Source organism: Musca domestica, unplaced genomic scaffold (assembly GCF_030504385.1).
Source record: "Musca domestica strain aabys unplaced genomic scaffold, Musca_domestica.polishedcontigs.V.1.1 18, whole genome shotgun sequence".
In the NCBI taxonomy this organism is placed as follows: Eukaryota; Metazoa; Arthropoda; class Insecta; order Diptera; family Muscidae; genus Musca; species Musca domestica.
This window is the reverse complement of record NW_026712238.1, coordinates 14299851-14322999: the sequence shown is the minus strand read 5'-3', so window position 1 is coordinate 14322999 and position 23149 is coordinate 14299851. Positions and strand designations below refer to the sequence as shown.

General features: G+C 34.7%; 2 protein-coding genes across 4 annotated transcripts in view; both read left to right on the top strand.

Annotated features, from left to right (window-relative positions):
• The first annotated feature begins 1427 nt into the window (after positions 1–1427).
• Positions 1428–4832, top strand: LOC101899059 (NEDD8 ultimate buster 1). The gene is made up of 6 exons (XM_005182664.4): positions 1428–1885; positions 1964–2087; positions 2168–2517; positions 2582–2824; positions 3593–4144; positions 4203–4832. The coding sequence occupies exons 1-6, from the start codon at positions 1766–1768 to the stop codon at positions 4671–4673; spliced, it is 1860 nt and encodes a 619-aa protein (XP_005182721.1). The 5' UTR covers positions 1428–1765; the 3' UTR covers positions 4674–4832.
• A 14761-nt stretch (positions 4833–19593) lies between these two features.
• Positions 19594–23149, top strand: part of LOC101899230 (glucosylceramide transporter ABCA12) — a 54677-nt gene continuing 51121 nt past the window's right edge. The window contains exons 1-2 of one of the 3 annotated variants that reach the window (XM_005182665.4): positions 19594–19840; positions 20482–20636. The gene's annotated coding sequence lies outside the window, so the exon portion shown is untranslated. Of the gene's footprint in view, positions 19841–19925; positions 20111–20481; positions 20637–23149 lie in introns of those variants that run through there. The other 2 variants (XM_005182666.4, XM_020036471.2) reach the window with 2 other exon arrangements.

The following is a 23149-nucleotide window of genomic DNA, read 5'->3' as shown; positions in this document are numbered from 1 at the left end:
AATTTTCTCTAATCGAAAAAAATGCAAAGCTTGTAGATTCTCGCAGATCAAGTGATATATCATGTTACCAAGATAGAGATAGAACAGCTTCATAAAACTAGAGAAATATATCTCTAAGACTGTGCCCGCTTCCCGTCAGAATTACTCAAAATAATTGTTTTGTTCCAGAGCTGCAAGATTGAAAAACTTTTTACTACGATAGCCGATTTTTTACCCTCCATACTATAATGGATTTGATCAGGTTCGTCATTCCGTTTGTAACAACTTGAAAAATACATTTTAGGCCCCACAAAGTATATATATTTTTGATCAGCATAAAATTCTATGTCGATTTGGCGATGTCCGTACGTCTGTAGAAATCACTCTAGCTTCCGAACGAATTGAAGTAGATTGATAAAATTTTACTCAAATGTTTATTATGTCTGCAGGACTTTTGGTATTGGAAATGGGCTATGTAGGTCCACGTTTAAGTATAGCCCCCATATAACGGTACCTTCCGATATTCGTACATTGATGATTTTAGCGACATTATGCACAGGAATTGTTTCAAATTTGGAATTGGAAGTTCGTAATGGATACTACAGCCTATGACAGAAAATTGTCAGCGCAGGTCTACGTCTTTTTATAGCCCCCATATAACGGAATCTCCTGATATTCGGTATTTTAATGATTTAAGCGACATTATTCAACAGAATTATTTCAAATTTGGTATTAGAAATTCGTAATGGATACTACAGCCTAAGACAGAAAACTGTCTGTGTAGGTCCACGTTTTGGTATAGCCTTTATATAATAGTTCCTGTCTATATTCTGTATTTTGATGATTTTAGTAACATTTTTCACCGGAATTGTTTCAGATTTGGTGTTTGAAGTTCGTAATTAACACTACAGCCTATGACAGAAAATTGTATGTGCAGGTTCACGTCCTCGTATAGCCCCCATATAACAGTACCTCCCGATATTCGATACTTTGATGATTTTAGCGACAGGAATTGTTTCAAATGCTGTATTTGAAGTTCGTAATGGATACTTTACTATAATACACATTAGTTTCCTTGCAGGTAAATAAACACTTATTCTTAGCATCAATTCCTATACATTAACTTTTTGATACAAATTTTTTGGATATTTGTTTATTTCTTTTTGGTTGCGTATTTAATAAATAAAAATCAGCTCAGCAGCATTTTTATCCTCATAAGGGTGTATCTAAACATGGTTAAGCCAATGGATCTATTAAACTCAGTGGATAAAAATTTTAATAGTGCAAATGCGCTATTAACCTTCTTAATGAATACAAACCGTAACCGTTATTTATGTCTACACACAGTCCTGTCAAGTCTACGTAATCGTTACGTTATTCTAATCACCCCCACTTCAACAACGTACAACGTGGTCAGCTTACAGCTGACTGTCGAGTTCACATTTTACATTTGACGTGTTGCCTTTTCCTGCATTCGTAAGAAATTATTTTCCCGAATTCGAAATAGAAATCCCCGATTTTGGGGAAAAAGTTGCCAATACTGACAACGCTGGACAACGTAATTGTGGTCAAAATAAAACAGTAACAAAAACAAAGTAAAAAATATAAATAAACAAAGGCTACAACATCAAGTGAATTGTGAAATACACAGAGAAGTGCATATCATCCTGGGGGAACACTAATTCGGAAAGTCAGCATCGGAAAGCCAAGGAAAAAATAAACCTTGATGAACTGCTTTACTTGCCTTCGAAACTCGAAATAATCTTGGTGATAATATTCCAAAAAGATGTCCCAGATAGATAATATTATCATACAAGTAAGGGCACGTCTACAAGCACTTGCCATTAAATTATGGCTGGAGCCATACTACTATGAGGAAGTTGGTTGTGTGGAAGATGAGATAGAGGTAAGTTGCATTATCTGATCGAATTGCTTGCAATGACAACACCACGTGTACCACGTGTTTCTTTTTTTGTTGGTATAGAAATTGGCTGAAAGCTTTAGCAACAATTTGGGCATATCAAAATCCAATTGTAAATTGGCCTTAAGTGAACTGCAAGAAGGTGCCTTGAGGAAACTGGCTGCCCGTAAAGAGTTTGAACAGACTGGTGTGTATAGTTTAAATCTACTATGAAATTGTAGAACATAAATATGCATGTGACGTGGAACAATTTATTTTATTCTACAGGTTTGGCCACATTCAGTGTGCGACGCATAAACAATCGTCAGGGTACCCAAAACATAGTTGAAGTAAAATGTTCCCTGAAGGCATTGGGTAGTGAGTTACATGAAAAAATAGCCCAGGCATTGGATGTGGTTGATGCTAGTCGCATAAAGTGTATATCATCGGGTAAAATTGTCAATTCCGAGATGACACTAGACTCGCAGGGTCTTAAGAACAATCAACAGCTAATGGTGATTGTCAGTGAAATTGATCTGGCATCAGCACAAAATCAAGAGGAGGCCATGTATGATCGTATACGTAAAATTAAAATGGATGTTGAGGCCATTGTCGATTCTAGTCAACAATTGTTTGAGGTAATGTGGTTTCATGTGTTGTAGTTTTTGTTTTAAAGTATTTTTTTTATTTTCTCTGTAATAGATGGAAGATCAAGATGGCAATCCCGTTTTTCTACCACCCGCCGAAAATCGTGCCCTACTGATGGCCATGAGTTATTATGAAAAAGCTCGAGCTGCCATGAAACGTGAACACTATGATGAAGCTTTAATTCTCCTATTGGAATCGGATGAAAAATTCATAACATGTAATTCGAAATTTTTGGAAGCAGTGGATAATTATGCCTTAGTCAATTTGGATATTGTTTGGTGTTATTTGTGCCTGAAGGTATGCTATAGTTTTTGGGGAGTTTTTTTAAATATTGTTGCGCAGAGGGAAGGTGTACCATCAGTCGTTTGTGGATTAACAGAAATTCCAGTTCATTCATTTTTTGTTACATTACAAAATTAAAACGTCCTCAGGGAAAGATTCAATACGGTCCACATGCTCTGGGCAAGCGCCACAATATTTGAATGAAATGATTATTTGAAGAAAAATTTTAAATTTTTGAATATTGACCGATTTTTCGAATATTGAACATAAACTGCATATTGTCATCTATTATAAGTCTATTTGCCTTCAAGGGGACCTCATTCTTTTCCCATCAAGACATTAAACTAGGATCCTTGCACCGAATTAACCACTTTTCTAACCTCGCGTTTAATCCGGCTAAGATCCATCCAGAAGGATTTTATGAAATGAAAATTTTAAATTTATTCGGGAATTGAAAGAGAGAGAGAGAGAGAGAGAGAGAGAGAGAGAAAGAAAAAAGGGACCGCCATTATTTGCATTCCAATACAAACAAACTTGGAACAGATTTTAAACACAGATTTGATGATGTTCTAAAAACTTCCCAGTGTCCAGTTAACCCACTAGACCCAAGAATAAATTCCATATGAAATTAATGTAAATGACGCAGCAAAGGTTCTGCTGGATTAAAATCAATTCAGATCTATTCTTCCAAATGGGTACGGCACAGACGACACCGCCCGCCTTTCATATTTCCCTTTTTCCTTTGATAATAAAGTTTCGTTAATAATAAAAAATCTCTTACAGAATGTAACCCAGTTACCTGATGCTCAACGTCGCCTTGATATATGCGAGAAAAGTTTTCGTCGTTCTTATGGCGAAAATCTGCAACGTCTGATAACCCTAAAGGGAAATGGCTGTGCTGAAAAAGCGCTCATAATGCGTTTACATTTATTGCAAGGAGTTGTGCTGTTTCATCAAAATCGTCGTAACGAGGCCTATGAAAAGTTAATAGTTGCCGGAACTGAATTGGATGCACTTAAAGTGGATGATAGTTTGGTGGTGGCATTAATGGAAATGGGTTATGAACCCTATGAAGCACGTTTGGGACTAAGAGCTTGTGGTGGAAATCTAGAGCAAGCTATTAATTTTATACATGAACGTAAAGCCAAACTGAGGGAGGCAAGACAAAATTCCAAAGAAGAACGTAAACTGAATGCGAGATTGGCTAATGAAAATAATGGCAATGGCAAGGATTGGGTGAATCCACGCAGCGTTTGTACCCTCATGGAAATGGGCTATGCGAGAGATGTGGTCGTTGAGGCCTTGAAACGTAGTAAAAATGATGTTCCCAAGGCCGTAAGTAATTGGACTTAGAAATAATTGAAAAATAAATGAAATACCTTATTTTTTGCAGTTGGATTTATTAAACACCAATGCCGATGAGTTAAGTCGTAGTCTTCCTCCACCACAAACAGCTGATACAGAAATTTTGACACAACTACAACAATTGGGTTTCAGTGAAGAAATGGCCCGCGTTGCCTTGGAAACCACCCAAAATAGTTTAGACAAGGCAATTGAATTTCTAATCAAAACACATGGCAGTGAAACGGAACTGCTGTCAGCAATGGAACGTATTTCGACTAGTGCTGCTGCAGCCGCCTCTGCCATTGTTGCCAACCAAGACAACGAAGGACCTTCTACATCCTCTGGTGTCTCGTCGTTGGTAAGCAAAACCCTGGAAAAGGCTCAAAAAGAAATGGAATCCCTAAAGGCCTATAAACGTTTCACCGAAGAAATGCCTGACAATGAACATGACTACTTGGATCTACCGCTTGTGCAAGAAGAACAAATACTTGCCGAATACAAACGTCTGCTGGAACAATAGCAGTGATCGCAATACACAAAACACAAGCAATAACATAAAATGTTGACAAAACAAATATTATAAACTGTTGTTTATATTTCCTCTTTTTTATTTTTTAAAATGTTTTATGGATTTTAGATGTTTGTTTTTATAAAACTGTTTTTTTATTGAATTTGGCCATTTATACTGTTATAGATATAAAATGTTTTTATTTCTTTTTGTAATATTTTGAAAAAAAAAATCTATATATTTTTACAAATAAATTTACATATCTTAAAAAAATTCGAAATGTTGTAAAATGCTTATAAAGAATAACCTACAGTGATAATCATATAGATTTAATTATATCAAGGTCTTCTTTCCTATATTTTTTTAAAATCAATTATTTAAAATCGTTTAATTTATAGCCATTTAAATCTGGGATAGCCTTGATATCTATACGTATTTATTAGGTATCTGATTTGGCAATAAAGTGTGCATTGAACTTTGACTGAAATTAACGTAAAATTTTCTATTGTAAAATGGGTAGATATAATTACCATTAATTGAACAAATGTTTCGTCCAACACCCGGGACGCATATTGAAAAAAAATTATATTTGGGCAACATGTAACTGTAGTATGACAATAACTAGTTATACCTCTACAACACTATGTGTTGGGGGTATTATAAGTATGATTGGGCCAAAAGATATGTAACACCTCAAAATATTGGTCTAGCACATAGGAATGCATATAAAGATCTTCCTATCTCGCCGAGTTGAGTCGAACTAGCTATGTATGTCCGTCCATCCGTCTGTCCATGTTAATTTTGTAATCTTCACGATCTTCACGAAATTGAGAATGGAGGTGGGATTAGGGTTAGAATACGAGCCTATTTTTTTTTTTTCTAAATTTTATAACTTTTGTAAGTAGCCGACCTTCGATTTTAAGATGAATATCTTCGGAACTACAACAGATGTCAACACATATGGCAACATTTTAGAAAGGCATAACGATTCCATTTTTGTCTTTAATATTCGCTAAACTCAATTTAAGCCTTTTTATACCCTACACCACCAGGGTACTATGTCTTTGTGCATATGTTTTTAACATGGAGAAGGTAGCGAGAGTCGATTTATGCATATACCGTCTGTCCGTCTGCCCATGTCTTCTTGTGAACAAAATGCAGGTCTCATTTATTATCCGATTGAGATGCAATTTTGCAAAAAATATTTGTTTGACCCAAGAACGAACCTTATTGAAATTGGTGAGAATCGGTTCAAATTTAAATATAGCTCCCACATATATATCTCCAACCGATTTCGAGTTAATTGTGCACCAAATGGGCAATATCAGTCCAAATAACCTGAATTTTGGTACATTCGACGGAATTCAGTCTAGAAGCAAGTACAACAAATTTGGTGGAGATCGGTTCAGATATAGCTATAGCTCCAATATATATGTTTCATACGATTTGGCGTTTTAAGTCCCTCACATGCGTAATATGCATTCGACAACAATGATGTCTGGTACCGGATATTTGATAGAGCTCAGAAATACCTCTGCCAAATTTTATCGACATCGGTTTAGATTAGGATATAGTTCCCATATAAATCTTCAACCGATTTCGGGTTAATTGTCCACCAAATGGTCAATATCAGTCCAAAAGTCCCGAATTTTGGCACATCCGACGGAATTTAATCCAGTAGAATATAGATCGAATTAGGAGAAAATCGGTTCAGATATTGCTATAGCTCCAATATATATGTTTCATCCGATTTGGTGTTTTTTCCCCTCACATTCGTAATATGCACTCCACAAGAATGAAATTTGGTACCAGATATCAGATAAAAGCCAGAAATTTTATCGACATCGGTTCAGATTATATATCTCCCATACATCCTACCGAATTCAGTCCAGAAGTGAGTACATCAAATTTGGAGAAAATCGGTTCAGATATAGCTATAGCTCCCATATATATGTTTGATCCGATTTGGTGTTTAAGTCCCTCACATTCGTAATATGCATTCGACAACAATGATATTTGATACCAGATATCTTATAGAGGTCGGAAATACCTTTTACCGAGATCGCCTAAGATTTGTATACAGCTTACACATATAAAATAATCCGATTTCAGGTCTTTTGTGCAAATAATGGCTAATATCAGCTCAAATGGAGTGAATTTCGGCCCCACCCGACTTTTGACATTTCCTTACGGGTTTCTTTATAGGGAAAATTTTTAGGACATAATCCCGACAGCAAAGGGTCATTATATCCATTTAAAAAGCGGAATTGCACAATTCTCGTTATTTCAATGGGGATTATGTCAGGTCTCCGAGAATCTCTTAAGAACGAAGTCCAAACTTGGGCAACGAACTGAGCGAATGGTTATTTTAAAGGAATTCAGGAGGACCTCTTCGTCCTAACTACATAATGTATCAAAGACGGAATTTGCTGACATTTTTTTTTTGAAAAGATGTCTTCATGGATTCTCAGGTTGTGTAAATTTGGAATTGACCGATAGGTGATGCTACTCATAAAAAACAATCAGGCTGCCGAATGGAGTCACTTGACAATTCCGGCAGTAGCTTCGTTATTATTTCCTCATTATTGTTTTGCTGCTATTCAAACGTATAATTATTGTTGAACATCTTCGTTTTTTTTTTCTTTATAATTTTACATTTTTTGCGTTTGCATTCCTCTATTCGATTATTAATCATTTAATTAATTACTAACATTAACAACGGGCAGTCAGTCCGGCAGGCTGTCTGTCGCATTTTCGTCGCAAATCATTTGATTTTTTCGCAATAATTCTAATTTGTATTTTTTTTGTATTGTTGTTGCTGTTCTATAATCATCTCTAAATATCGATTGACAATATCCCAGCCCATCTCCCAGCCAGCCAATTGTAAATGGGTAGGGAAAAATTCTAATAAAAATAACTGTTTTTTCAACATGACTGGCCAGATATCAAATGTATGAAATTGCAAAAGCATTCAACTGTTGGACCTGGAGTTAAATGAGCTTTTTATTAAGCATGGTTTACGCTTGATTTGTTTGACGGCGGTCGGCAATTGCTGGCTGTGACAACAATTCACGATCAGAAGGAAATCATTTTGCGTGAAAAACGTGAATAGCTGCTAGAAGTTTTTCCGTGATGCTGGTTTATTTCCGATATTCTTGTTGATCGATTTCATGCTAACTTATGGAAAACTAAAAACGCAAATATAAAACACAAGACTTCCCTTCAATTTTTTTTTGATTTTTCATTAAGAACAGAATTAACTTCTAGCTCTTCTATTAAAAATATCGATTCTAGCTTTGTACAATGGTTTGGTTTCAGGATGCACAGTTAAAAGGGATTCGGCAGCTGCTTTACTCGGAGACCTTTGGTTCATTATGTTTATTCTAGGAAGAATAAAGTTGTGGTGATAGGTAAGGAAAGATAAATAAGTAAAAGAGAGAAGAAAGGAATTGTAGAGATTGCGCAAGAAATTTGGTGATCTTTGGGTCAAACAAGGCATATCAAAATATCTAAGTTATTTTTGCGCAAAGAAGAGAAGACCTCGGCCTTTCTATAGAAAATTTATGTCTAAGACGGGTTTATTGTTACAGACGGTCTACCAGAGACGTTCATTCTGCTTAACTCATAAAAAAATGCAAAAATCAAAAAACATTTGGGCGCCATAACAAGTAACAAAGCACACACATATTTTGTATTTTTTAAAAAGTAGCAATTTTATGTAAGAGTAACTTTAATATTATTATTATTTTTATTAATAATATTGTTATTATTATTAATTATAAAATACGTACATACAGGGTGAAATAAAAAACGATAGCCACTTGTGGTTTTCCAGCCAAATATAAAGAAATTACACTATCTCGCTTGAATTCCATCACGAATAACATTTTTTCTGGAAAATTCTCACCAAAACGCTTTTGTATGCTTGTAAACAATATAATGAGCTATCACTGGAAAAATTTTAATAGCTGTCGAACGAGTGGCTTAGAAATGATAGTAGTCTGAAGTTGGTTGCAGTTTTTTCATCTCAATATTACTGATAAGGATTTTTTGGTTGAAATATGTTTAAAAATTCCATTTAATTATAATACCGGCCTTATAAAAATACTAACAAGAGCCCGCTAATTCGGCAACGAAAAACCAACTTAAAATTTTAGATTTGTCCAACAGTTTTTTTAGGCCTTTTTAGTACCCAAAATATTCAAGGTCTTAATTCATAACATAATTTAATTTTTTCCTTCTTCGGACAGAATAATAGGAAAATGTTTATCTCTTCACTTTGAAATTTTCCGAGGAGAATATTAGAAAACCCATTGCACAATGGTCCCACATTTAAATTTAAAAAAAAAAAACTTTTCCAACGTCTCCATATGTAAACCTGTAGAAACCAACAGTGACCTTAATATCAAATGTCAGATTTTCAGGCCTATCGCTTTACCTAATATCAAATTTAGTACCATTTAGTACTTTTTGTACAAAAATATGAGACGCATTTCCAAACCCACCTCCATATCTTAATCAAATTTCGATATCAAATTTCAGAATTTAAGATCCATCCTTTCACCCAAATATAAATTTGGTACAATTTAGTACTTTTCGTACAATTATGGTACAGATTTCCAAAACCATCTCCATATTACAATTGCAGATATAAACACAGACCTCAATATTAAATTTGAGGATTTCAGCCCTATCCTTTCACCCAATAACAAATTTAGTACCATTTAGTACTTTTCGTACAAATACAGGACGTATTTCCAAACCACCGCCAAATCTCAAACATAGACGTCATTAGTAATCTAAATATAAAATTTCAGAATTTTATCTCTAATCCTTTACCCAATACTAAACATAGCACCATTTAGTATTTTTCGTACAATTAAAGTACATATTTCTAATACCAAGGTCCATATCTCAATTCCAGATACCAACAGAGATCAATATAAAATTTGAGAATTCCAGGCCTACCCCTTCACCCAATACCAAATTTAATTTACGCATTTCCGCATTTGGTACTATTTAGTACTTTTCGTACAATTAAAGTATACATTTCCAATACTACCTCCACATCTCAATTCTAGATACCAAAAGAGGCCTCAGTATTAAATTTGAAGATTTCAGCCCTCTCCCTTCACCCAATACCAAATTTAGTGCCATTTAGTACTTTTCGTACAAAAATATAGGACACATTTCCAAATCAATAACAAATCCCAAGCACAGATACCATCAGTAGTCTAATTATCAAATTTGCGAATTTTATATATATCCATTAATCTAATATCTAATATAGAACCATTCCAAATTTCCATTTCCAAAAACAATTCGTGGACAGCGATCCTAAAAAAACACTTTATGTTCAACCAATACCAAATTGTACTAAATATGGTACTATTTAGTACTTTTCGTGCGATTGCAGTACACATTTCAAAAAAAAAAACTCTTTATTACCAACCCCTGCAATATGAAATTTTTAAAATTCCAGTTTCATTCGTTTACCCTAAACCAAATTTTGTACAATTTAGTGCATTAAGGATGCGAATTGTACACATTTCCAAAGCCATATTCATATGTCAAACTTTCTTTCCAACATTGATTCTCTATACGTTCACATAATATCAAATGGTACCATTTTAGTAGTTAAGTACCATTTTTAAACTCTTCGTAACCTTAAATTTCGAATTTCCAAAAACTCTATGGTATATCTATTCTGCACTCCATCAGTGATGCTCATTTCAAATTTCAGAATTCTTCCTCATTCCGTTTGTCCAACACAAAGTATTAAATTTTTAGTACATCTTAATACTTTTAGTACGAATTTTCAAAAACCCAGCCTTATCACACGTTTACGCACCAAGAATGATCCTACTTTAAGATTCTCCAAAAATCCAGCCTTATCACGCACCTACGCATCAAGACTGGTCCTCGTGCAAAATTTCTAGGTTCTTACGGATTTTTATATTTTTGTGATACTGGTCACGATTGGGACCATTTGGGGAGGGTAATTAACTTGATTTTGCCTCAACAATTTGTAACCCACAAATAAATTTCACTAAATCTTGGGCTAAAATGGAGGAAGCTTATTTATTGTGAGTATAGGATGGTATTTAGGGGACAAAATTGGTCAAAAACTTTTCTGAGACGAATCTCTGTTCTTGTGTGAATATCTCAGCTCTCTCTCTCTCTCTCTCTAAAGGGAAAGCATGGAAATGATTGATTAAAAAAACATTTTTGAATATTCATTGTAGAAATTAACCTTTGTACAATATAATATGTCCAAGTCACAAATATTTGCTTTGTCACCGTTATTCCAGGCATGAGGATTTTATATATCCATTCCTACACAAAAAAACGAGCTGTTGATTAATGACGATTACAGATAATTAATCACATCTGTCCGCTATTGTTATCGACAATTATTTGTTTGTTTTTTTTTTTGTCACTTATTATAAATTTATAATTAATGTCATATCGTTGTCAGGATCTGAAATTTATTTTATTTTAATTATGATGATTTCTTTCCATGTAAAAGACGTTAAACCGTTAATTAATAGCATTCGTGTGCTATTCGGTTAGTAATGAAGGAGGTTATTATACCCTACATTTGCAAGGGGGGAGGATGTTATAACGTTATGGTGGGCCTAATGACTTAAAAATAAAAATATTGACAAAAAAGAACGTTGGTCAAAAAAAAAAAAAAAAAAAAAAAAAAATATATATATATATATATATATATATATATATATATATATATATATATATATATTAATAAAATTAATAAAAATATAAATAAATTAAATTAAAAATTGGTATTTTTTACGAACATTATTGGTTGGTTTAATGTTTATTGTTGGTCATATATTTACTGCGTTTCCGTACTTTTAATTATTAAATTTCAAAGGATTTTTGGTCATAAGGAAGGGCATTAAAATTTTCGCACTTGGCGAACTTTATGTCTTTTTATTTGCCACAATTTTAAAAGCTTTATTTTCTCTTTAATTTTTCAAAAATCAATGAGCTAAATTATATACATAACTAGCAAAGTGCCCGCTACCTCATCAGCCAAAAGTCCACCATAAAATGTTAGATTCGTCCAATAGTTCGTTTTGGGCCTCAAAAGAATAATAGATATTTATCTTTTGCACCAAAATGTCTTCATTTTGAAGGTAACCGAGGAGGATATTAGTAAAACCATTGTATAATGGACCCACATCCTATTTTCTGTCCAAAAACTATTTCAACGTCTCCATATGTAAACCCTAGAAACCAACAGTGACCTAAAAATCAAATTTCAGAATTTTAGCTCTATCCATTTCACTCAATACCAAATTTAGCAAATGTTGCTAACCCCACTTCTCCATCCTAAACACCAAACTTAGTAGTATTTTAAGCACACTTTTCCAAACCCACAACTATATCTTAATCTGAGCCTCAGATACCAAAAGAGACTTAAAATCATTCGTCAGGATTTCAGCCTACCCTTTACCCAATACCCTATTTAGTACCACTTAGAAATTTTCGAACAGTTATAGTACACATTTCCAAAACCACCTCCATATCTTTACCACTGACACCAATAGTGACATAAATATTATATTTTAGGATTTGAGCTCTATTCCTCCACCCAATACTAAATATGGTACTATTTAGCAATTTTCGTACAATTAAAGTACACATTTTCAAAATACCCTCCATATCTCACTTCCAGATACCACAATATGAAATTTGAAGATTCCTACGCTATCCCTTCGCCCAATACTCAATTTAGTACAATTTAGTACTTTTCGTGTAATTTAAGTACTCATTTGCAAATCCGTTCCAAATTTCAATCTCAGACACCAACAGAGACTTCAGTATTAAATTTCAGCTCTGTAATTCCTCCATTACCCAGTTTAGCACAATTATAGTACACATTTCCAATTACCCCTCCATATTTCAATCCCAGACATCAGCAGAGATCTCCATATTTAATTTAAGGCCAGCTCTATTCCTTCATCCAATGTCCTATTTTGAACAATCTACACAACACAATCTCCATACCTCAGGCATTGAAATTCCAAAAAGCGCAAGTACTTAGTAAAGTAAAGAGTTTCTTTGCTTGGCCGAATGTGGTGAACCGCCGAATTTGGTTTTCTCCAAACAGCCGCCATAACAGCCGATGGTCGCTCTCCGCTCGTATTAATCGACTGTGGCATCAGAATAAATGCCGAATATTATTGCAAAAATATTCTGAAGGCTGTATTAAAGCCTTGGGCACGCAAACATTTTGGCCGCAGACCTTGGACATTCCAACAGGATTTTAGATTTAGCACCATCACACTCAGCATACGCCACCCAAGAATGGTTACAAAATGAGGTTCCTCGCTTCATTTCCATTTGGAGTATTTTGGAAAGCAAGGTTGGCACTAAAAAATACCAAAGTGTCGATCACCTCAAGCAAGCGCTTCGCCGGGAAAGGGCCAATATACCGCAGAGCAACATTCCGGCAGCGTATGACGGTTTCATTGGACGTTTGAAGGTCATAATTCGTAACAATTCGAACAAAGTTAATCTTATTCTAAAATTTGATGCTATTTCCGGAATTTTTTGCTTTCATTCAATAAAATTTAAAAAAAATGTTAAAATCATGGCGTTTGATTTTGTTGTAGTTTTTTTATCTCACCCTGTAGATCAGTCAACCAGTTATTTGACTGCTATTTTATATATATATATATACATATTCGTTTATTCATATTAATGATGCACTTTTAATTGTGGTAGTGTATCATACAATCGACCGCATTCACTGTTACCTTTTTGCATAAGTTTTTTATTTATTTAATAAACTTGTGGATAATTACGTGAACTTAGAATCTAAAGCAAGGGGATTCCCTCTGTTGACCGTCACTCATTTAAATTTACTTTCGCCGAATGACTCTTTAGACTTTGCACTTCATTTATTTGGTTTGAATTCTTTTTTTTTTGCGAATTTATGACTTCTTCTTAAAATACTATTTCAAAATGACGTGCACAATTCTAATTTGAATGTCAAAATAATAACGATTAAGAAATGGATCGAATAGTCGATAAACAGACGATTTTGCTCTAACTAATATTTGCATCAGTGCTAGGTCAGGAGCAAAAATGTGTAATATCGGTTCACTAGATCCTCAGACATCACAATATTATAGCCTCCACCATAGTATAGAGGGTGTATTAAGTTTGTCATTCCGTTTGTAACACCTCGAAATATACATTTTAGACACCACAAAGTATATATATTCTTGATCAGCATAAAATTCTATGTCCGTCCGTCTGCTCATCTGTCCGTCTGTGGAAATCACTCTAGCTCCCGAACCAAATGAAGTAAGTTGATAAAAATTTACTCAAATGTGTATTATATCTGCAGGACTTTTGGTATTGAAAATGGGCCAAGTAGGTCCACGTCTTCGTATAGCCCCCATATAACGGTACCTCCCGATAAGAGGTGTTTTGATGATTTTAGCGACATTATTTACCGGAATTGTTTTAAAATTGATATTCGAAGTTCGTAATGGATACTACAGCCTAAGACGGAAAATTGTATGTGCAGGTCCACGTCTTCGTAAGCCCCCATATAACGGTACCCCCGATATTCGGAATTTTGATGATTTTAGCGACATTATTTACCGGAATTGTTTCAAATTTATTATTTGAAGTCCGTAATGGATACTACAGCCTAAGACAGAAAAGGAGCCATGTAGGTCCTCGTCTTTGTATAGCCCCCATATAACGGTACCTCCCGATATTCGGTATTTTGATAATTTTAGCGACATTATTTACCGGAACTATTTCAAATTTGGTATTGGAAGTTCGTAATGAATACTACGGCCTATGACAGAAAATTATCTATGCAGATCCACGTCTTCTTATATCCCCCATGTAACGATACCCCCCGATATTCGGTATTTTTTGATAATTTTAGCGTCATTATTCACCGGAGAAGTTTCAAATTACGTATTTACAGCTCGTAATGGGAACTACAGTCTGTAACAGAAAATTGTGTATGCTAGTCCAGGTCTTCGTATGGGCAACATATATCAGTACCTCCCTATATTCGGTATTTTGAAGATTTTAGGTACAATACTCACCGAATTTTTTGAGATGTCGTATTTGAAGTTCGTAATGGATACTACAGCCTAAGACAGAAAATTGTCTATGCAGATTCACGTCTTCTTATATCCCCCATGTAACGGTACCCCCCGATATTCGGTATTTTTTGATAGTTTTAGCGTCATTATTCGCCGGAGTAGTTTCAAATTACGTATTTACAGCTCGTAATGGGAACTACAGCCTGTGACAGAAAATTGTCTATGCAGGTCCAGGTCTTCGTATAACTCCGATATAACGGTACCTCCCTATATACGGTATTTTGATGATTTTAGTTACATTATTCACAGTTTACTTCAAGTTTCGGCCTAATGTAGGTACACGTCGTAGAGAACCCAAAATAACGGCTATATTCGGTATTTTTAAAATTTGAACAAAATTTTTAACGGATTTTAGTTTTTTGAAAATTTCCAAATTCATTCCAAATGGTGGAGGGTATTCAAAGTTCGGCCGACCTTACTGCTTTAATAGAACGATATATCTTTTCAATGATTGCTTAAAAAATATACACCTGTCATTAATAATTATATAACAATGGTCTTAATATTTTTCTGGAGTTTGCAAGAATTTGACATTTTGAATATATATTGATTCAATATTGGTAATAAATAATTGCATGTACCTATTTATTATCCCCTCAACATGTAAATCTTTAATAACCTCTACTTAATAACGAAATAAATTCTCGTTTTATTGAAATAAAAAAATGATACTAACCGACAAACAAATGTTGAGGCTATTCTTTCGAATTTGCATTGTCACGGCATTACAAAACAATTATTTATCAACAAAGTGGTAAATCACTTAAATAAGTCCTATAAAAAATGATAATTATAATAGTTTTCTATACAATTTGAATAAAAGACAGATTTTTTATTATATACAGCTATCATTTTAATTGATTTGTGGTGTTTATATTGCAGCTAGTAGATTTTAACAACCTGGAATATGGATTTGACACTTTAAAGATTGAACAACCATTGACGAAGGGGGTCCATTACCAAATAGAGGTAGTTTTTTTTATTATACCAGAAATTTGGCAGCACCGTTGCATGCGGCTATTCCAGAATGTGCACCGGTTGCGATGATTTTTTTTTGTACCGAATTGACATACCTCAATACTAAACTAACACAATTCCATTTGAAAACACTGTAAACAATGTATTTTGCGGATATTACATATTTTCTTTTAATATTCTAGTAAAATTTCGCATGTGTGACATGAGTATGGTACTATTTTTGGAATTTCGTACTGAAAAAGGTACTAATAATTTTGTTTTTGGACTATAATTCTATATTTTTGAAGCCAGAATTTTCGAACTTAGCCTGTACTTTTCTTTTGGATTTTGCATGAGGGTCAATTTTGGTGCGTTGACGTGTGGTGTTTTAGAAATACGAACTAAAAAGGTACGAAAAATACTGAAATGTACTAAAAACAAGTAAAATAGTATCAGTCGGTTTTATCGACAGATGTATAAACCCAGCCTTGAGTTATGATTATTCAAACTGTTGACTTTTTATGGGGGAGGTGTCGATGTTGGCCAATATTGACCAATTCGTATCTGACCTAAGACTGATATAAATATTACAACGTGAAAGGTTTGGACTATATCGACTACTTCCTATACTTTATATGAGATAAGCAAATCTTTGGAAAATGTGGAAAAAAACGTGAGGTAACAGATATAGCGGACCGAATTATTCCATTTTCATACTTAATCTAATACAGATAAAAATATTGGTAAAATTTGAAGGAAATCGGCAATTTATATCCAATTTTATGCGAAATCATAAATTTCGATAAAATTCATCATGGCTCGCTCCATAAGAAAGGTTGCTCAGCTTCAAAGAAACTTTGTGGGTTAGGTACCGAAAGGGGTTCGCAGATCAATATCATCTTCACTGCGAACCTGCGTTAGCAAAAATATTTGGATGTGTGAAATTTAAAGAGAGTTGGATGTTTCTTTCGCTTATTTGAGCGTTTTGTTTTTTTTTTAAATCTTCAACCCTATGTGGGGGAGGTACCAGAAGAAAGGTCATCTTTACTCAGATCTTGTGTTGATGGAATATTTGATCCCTTGTGGGGGAGGTACAAGAAGGAATGGTCCGATCTCTACCATTTTTATAAAAGATCTTGTGTTAATAGAAATATTGAGCAGTGCCAAGTCTGAATGGAATATGATGTCAATTGAGCTTCATAGATTTTCCAAATTTTGAACCTTCGTGGGGGAGGTACCAGAAGGAGTGGACCGATATATGCCATCTACACACCAGAACTTTGGTTAATAAAAATATTGTGATGTGTGTGATTTGAAGTGAACTGAATGCTTATTTCGGATTTTATGATCGTTTTGGTTATTCAAAATTGTAACCCTTTGTGGGGGATGTACAAAAAGGAATGGTCCGATCTCTCCATTTTTATAACAGATCTTGTGTTGATGGAAATATTGATATGTACCAAGCGTTTTATGAGCTTCAAATGTTTTCAAAATGTTGGCCTTTTGTGGGAGATGTACCAGAAGAAGTGGACCGATGTATTCCATATTTACCCCAGACCTTGGGTTAATAAAAATATTGTGATGTGTTTAATTTGAAGACAATCGGACTCTTATATCATATTTTATAAGAGTTACAATTATTACAATGTTTGACTCTTTGTGGGGAAGGTACTTGGTGGAGTGGACCGATATTGTCCATTTTCGCACCTGACCTAGCTGATACAAATATTACGATTTTCAAAGTGGGAGCAAAATCGGACTATCCTTTCTCTCTCTCTCTCTCTCTCTGCAATAAAACATTTTCTTTGAAAATTTCGACCTTTTGCGGGGGAGTGGACCGATATTGCGCATCTCCGAACTCAATTAAAGTTTGATAATAATATGTAACAAGTTTGGACGAAATCGCATACTCCTTTTGAGTGTTATCGTGCGCATCAGCCAGACAAGCGGACGGACGAACGGACATCCTTAGACCGAGTCCAAATATCCTGACACACACACACGTTAGAGCACTCCAGCATTTAAATGTAAATAAATCTTTTGTGTCTCGTACAATCACTCGTTACAGTGATACTGGTAGCGTAGCCCAACGTCAAGGAACTGGACGGAAGAAAACAGCAACATCAGCAGAAATGGTTCGAAAAGTAAAGAAAAAAAAATATTGAAAAAATGAGCTCGGGTTGGGGTAAAGCCATTGAAATTCCAAAAGTGCAAGAACTTACACAACAACTGAAAGAAAATAGACTCAAAAGAGCTAAAGAGTTGCTTCACTTGGCCGAAAGTGGTGAACTGCCGAATTTGGTTTTCTCCGATGAGAAAACATTCGTTGCTCAGCAGTTTGTAAACAAAAAAAATGATCGTGTTTACTTGCCAAAGAGGTCAGCTCAAAATGTGCACCTTCGGTTGGCCACCAGAACTCAAGCGCCGGCCATGGTGATGGTGTGGGACGCCATTACATCCGATGGTCTCTCTCCGCTCGTATTAATCGAGCGTGGCATCAGAATAAATGCCGAAAATATTCTTGGGCACGCAAACATTTTGGCCGCGGATCATGGACATTCTAACAGGATTCAGCAATATCGCACTTAGCACGGGCCACCCAAGAATAGTTACAAAATGAAGTTCCTCGCTTCATTTCCAGCGCAAAATGGCCACCAAAATTTCCGGCTATCAATCCGTTGGACTATTGTGTCTGGAAAGCAAGATTGGCACTAAAAAATACCAAAGTGTCGATCACCTCAAGCAAGCTCTTCGCCGGGAATGAACCAAAATACCGCAGAACAACATTCGGACAGCGTGTGACGGTTTCATTGGCTGTTTGAAGGCCATAATTCGTACCAAAGGTGACTGATTCGAACAAATCCTGACTTATTTTAAAATTTCATGCTATTTCCGACATTTTTGCTTTCATTCAATGAAGTTAAAAAAAAAACATTAAAAATCCGTCAAATAAGCTAGAACCCATTACCAAACAAATTGGGAAAAAACATCAAATTACTGAATATCGGAAGGTACCGTTATATGGGGGCTATACAAAAACGTGGACCTATACATACAATGTTTCGTCACCGTAGCTAGAACCCATTATGACCTATAAATACCAATTTCCAATTTCAAATCCGTGAAAAATGTGTGGCGCAAATCATCAGAATACCGAATATCGGGAGGTACTGTTACATGGCGGCTATACCAAAACGTAGACCGACATATCTCGATTTGAATCACAACCATCCTAGTCACAATACAAATTGTTCTGCCAAATTTTGAAGCTCTGCGTCAAATCATGTTGGCTGTATCGGGATTTCAACAGACAGACAGACGGACATCGTTAAATCGACTTAGAATTTTATGCTGATCATGAATATATATACTTTATGAGGTCTAAGACGAATATTTAGGGTTGTTAGAAACCGAACGACAATTTTAATAAACCCTCCCTTTCAAGGTGGAGGGTATAAAAAATCACTCTTAATATATGTCGTTCTATTTTTATTACCAATTCAAATATGAAAATATAACGTCTTTTGTTCCAACATTTGTATGTTGCTCCGGTAGGTCCAACTGTTTAGCAACATTTTTAAGCCAATGCTGAGAGTTCTCTTTAGTTAAGCTCTGAGTGTGTTCGTTCGATCGATAGCATTGAGAGCGTGAGAAGGCAGTAAATGCACCTCACCGACTGATTGGCATTGTTGTTGGTTGGATGGGTCGATTGGCTGGCGGGCTAACTGACTGACTGGTTGGTTGTTAAAAAAAACCTGGGGGATTTGATGATATTTTCGCTGGTGTTTTTAAGCCTCTGTACTAAGTTTAAGCTCAGTTCAATAGCGGCGATTGGTGGCAACAGTTGTTGTGAGCGGTTAAACATTCGTAGCAAATAATAAAAACCCCTAAACCGTGGAGTGTGTGTGTTTCTTACTCTAAATAAAGAAATAGAAAATCCAAGTAACCAAATAAAAAAATAAATAAATAGTATTTTGTAATAAACAATTTTAAACAAATTTTGGATATAAAGCGAATTTGAAAACACAACATTCAGCGAATCGTCATCATCATCGGGTAATAATTTCTTTTTATTTCGTCTTCTTCGTCGTTTATTTGTTTTGTGTCTTTTACAACGAACTGAGGCGACACTGTGCGACAGAGTGCGTTGTTGTAATAGTTTTGTGTTTTTTTTTCTGTCGTTAAACAAATCAAATTCCAAAACAAAAAATTAAAATAGAGACGGACAACAACGGAAAGTGAAACTGGTATTTTGTTGTTTTTTTTTTGTGCGCGAGATCAGCATTTGGCGCTCAATATTTTGCTGCAATCGACGACGGCCAGTGGGTAAAGTGCCATGGAAATTAATTTTATTTTTTTGTTTTGAATTTTTTTCTTCTACGGCATAGTTTTGTTACACTTACTCTCTTTTGTTGGTGTTTTCTTTCTTGTAAATTCTTGTTTTGATGTTGTTAAACAAAACAAAACAAAAGACCAGAAAAGTGCGTTTGGAGACAAAACAACAACACCAAATGTATCAAGTGTTGTAGTTGTTGAAATTGAATACTTGAATATTCTAAAAATAGTGCATCAATGCCGGTTTTGACAACATCGCGTTAAAATGCAATTAGCATAAATAATTTCGAAATTAAATAAAAAACTCGTGCAATTAAAAAGTTATAATTTTTTATTCTTCTTTTTTTTTTTTTATTGAAAAGTGTAAAATCTAGTTTTTTTGTGTCTTCGCTTTTGTTTTCACATCTCGTTTGGAAAATCTTGGTTCGCCTCAGCGATTCTCATCCGGCTTTACTTTGTCTGAAACTGGTATTACAAATCCCTCAAGCAGATTGCATCCGCTGTCAAAACCTTCAAAGTGAGTAGCATGGCTTGCAGTTATAATTAATTTCAATGGTTTCGTTGGTTATATGGGAATATATTGTAAAGGGTGATGATTTAAGAGTTATAGGAACGATTTTCACAAAGAACACATAATATTTATAGAATTTCATGTTTGAAGATTATTTGGAATAACCAGAATTGGTCCGTTTTAATTTTAGGTTTCGACTGTCGAAAAGTTGTAAACGTCATATAAATGTGTAAAACGTAAAAAAACTATAAAATGTCATAAACTGCTAAAATATTTTAATATACCACATAATACATTCTAAGTTGGTTGATAACATTTAGGTCGTATTATTGAAACCTCGCTAATCATAATGATGATAGATTTCTTGTGTTAATTTCCCAAATCCTGCCAAGTTACTTCAAAGAGCTTAAAACCTGAGATTGGTTTTTTGTTCTATGAAAATATGAAATGAAAATTCTTTTCTTTATAAAAATTTTCATTTCGCAATTTTCGCCTTTGTTAAAATTTTCCTTTCAGATTTTCATAGAACAAGAATTAAGCATCCATGTGTCCACGAATGTATGATACGTCGGAAAAGTATGTCATATACGTCACAATTTCTGACAGACCATCTATGGGAATATCTCTAACTTCGTAAAATCTCTCAGATTTTTATGCAATTTTTTCTAGAGGTAAGAATTTGTGCTCTGATTTCGGGAAAGTATTTTTTCTTGGGGGACGGAATGGATTTCGAAATTCCAGGTTCCGGCCCCGAAATTCCGTGTTCATTACCCGGGTTAGAAACGAATCTACTCAAACAATATGGACAATATAGGTATCTTTTGAAAGCTAATGAAACTATATTTCCAACGAGAAGTTATTCGGGAAGTTATATCCAGATAATAAGTTTTTTGACCCCAATTTGTTAATAAAACCTCCAAAAAGTGGAAAAAGGTCCATTATGGAAGTTCATAGAATATAAACCAAATTATTGCTAACAATCCAATCTTTCCTGGATCCAGAGATGTTTGGACCCGGACTACTATTTCATACATTTAGATCGGTATCTAAAAAAAAAAAAAAAAAAAAAAAAAAAAAAAAAAAAAAAAAAAATACTTCAATGTCGTTTTCGAATGTGTTAATTAAAGCGGGGCTGTTTCTATGGACATGAGCTTTGACCAGGCAAATCAAACTCTTGTAGTTTGGGCAAACAAGGTGGGTATAATCTCACGGTAGTGCTCAGAATTCACAGTTACGTTATGATTCACAGCTCCTTTTAAGAAGTACGGTTCGCTATGCACTATGCATTGGTAGATTTTGCTCTCCATTGAGCCAAAAATAAGATTCGTCGCTGGACAAAACTTTTCGATAAAAAGGAAAAAAATTAAGTTCGACCGGGCCGAACTTTTAAAACCCTCCGCCATTCGTTAAAAAAAACACATTTTTATATAAAAGTATTTGAATTCGAACGTGTTCCACTTTGAACTACAAATAAGAGTAGGACCGTTTGGATAATGCTAAAGTGGGTGAGCCCGCTATATGGGGTTCATACCAAAAGGAAAAGGACTTTCATCTACCAAATCTTAAATGTGATTAGGAATATTAAAATACCGAATATCGGCGAGTGTATATGCGCTATTGGAAAACATGGACCCAAATATTCAATGTTCTGCCACCGGAGCAAAACCCAATACGAACTACAAATACTACTGTTTGAACAAATACTTGGAAAAATGTGACAAAAATCATCAAAACACCAAATATAGGGAGGTACTATTATATGGAGGCTATAATATAACGTGGAACTATATATTCTATGTTCCGCCACATTAGCTAGAACTCATTGCGAACTAAAAATACCGATTTCTAGACAAATCAGTGGAAAATGTCACAAAAACCATCAAAATACCGAATATTGGTACCGAATAACGTGTACCTACATCACCCATTTTCAATTCCAAAAGTCATGCAGACACAATACACATTTGAGTAAAATTTTATCAACCTACTTCATTTCGTTCGGAAGCTAGAGTGATTTCCATATATCGGAGCCGAGTTCCACAAAATGGAAACGTACGTTCCGAAATTCACTCCACTTGTGATGAAACCAAATCGGATGAAACCTATATAGCTATACACGAAAAGATTTTCTTCGAATTTGATGTACTTGCATCTAGATTGAATTCGGTCGGATGTCCCAAAATGCAGGTCATTTGGACTGATATTGGTCATTTTGTGCACAATTAACCCGAAATCGGTTCAAGATATATATGGGAGCTATATCCAAAACTGAACCGATCTTGATAAAATTTGGCAGAGGTATTTCTGGGCTGTATCTGATATCTGGTACCAAATCTCATTTTTATCGAATGCATATTACGAATGTGAGGGACTTAAACACCAAATCAGATGAAACATACAGGCTAAAATGAAAAAAACTGTAATCAACTTCAGACTGCTCTCATTTCTAAGCCACTCGTCCGACAGCTGTTAAAATTATTTCAGTGACAGCTTATTATATTGTTTACAAGCGTACAAAA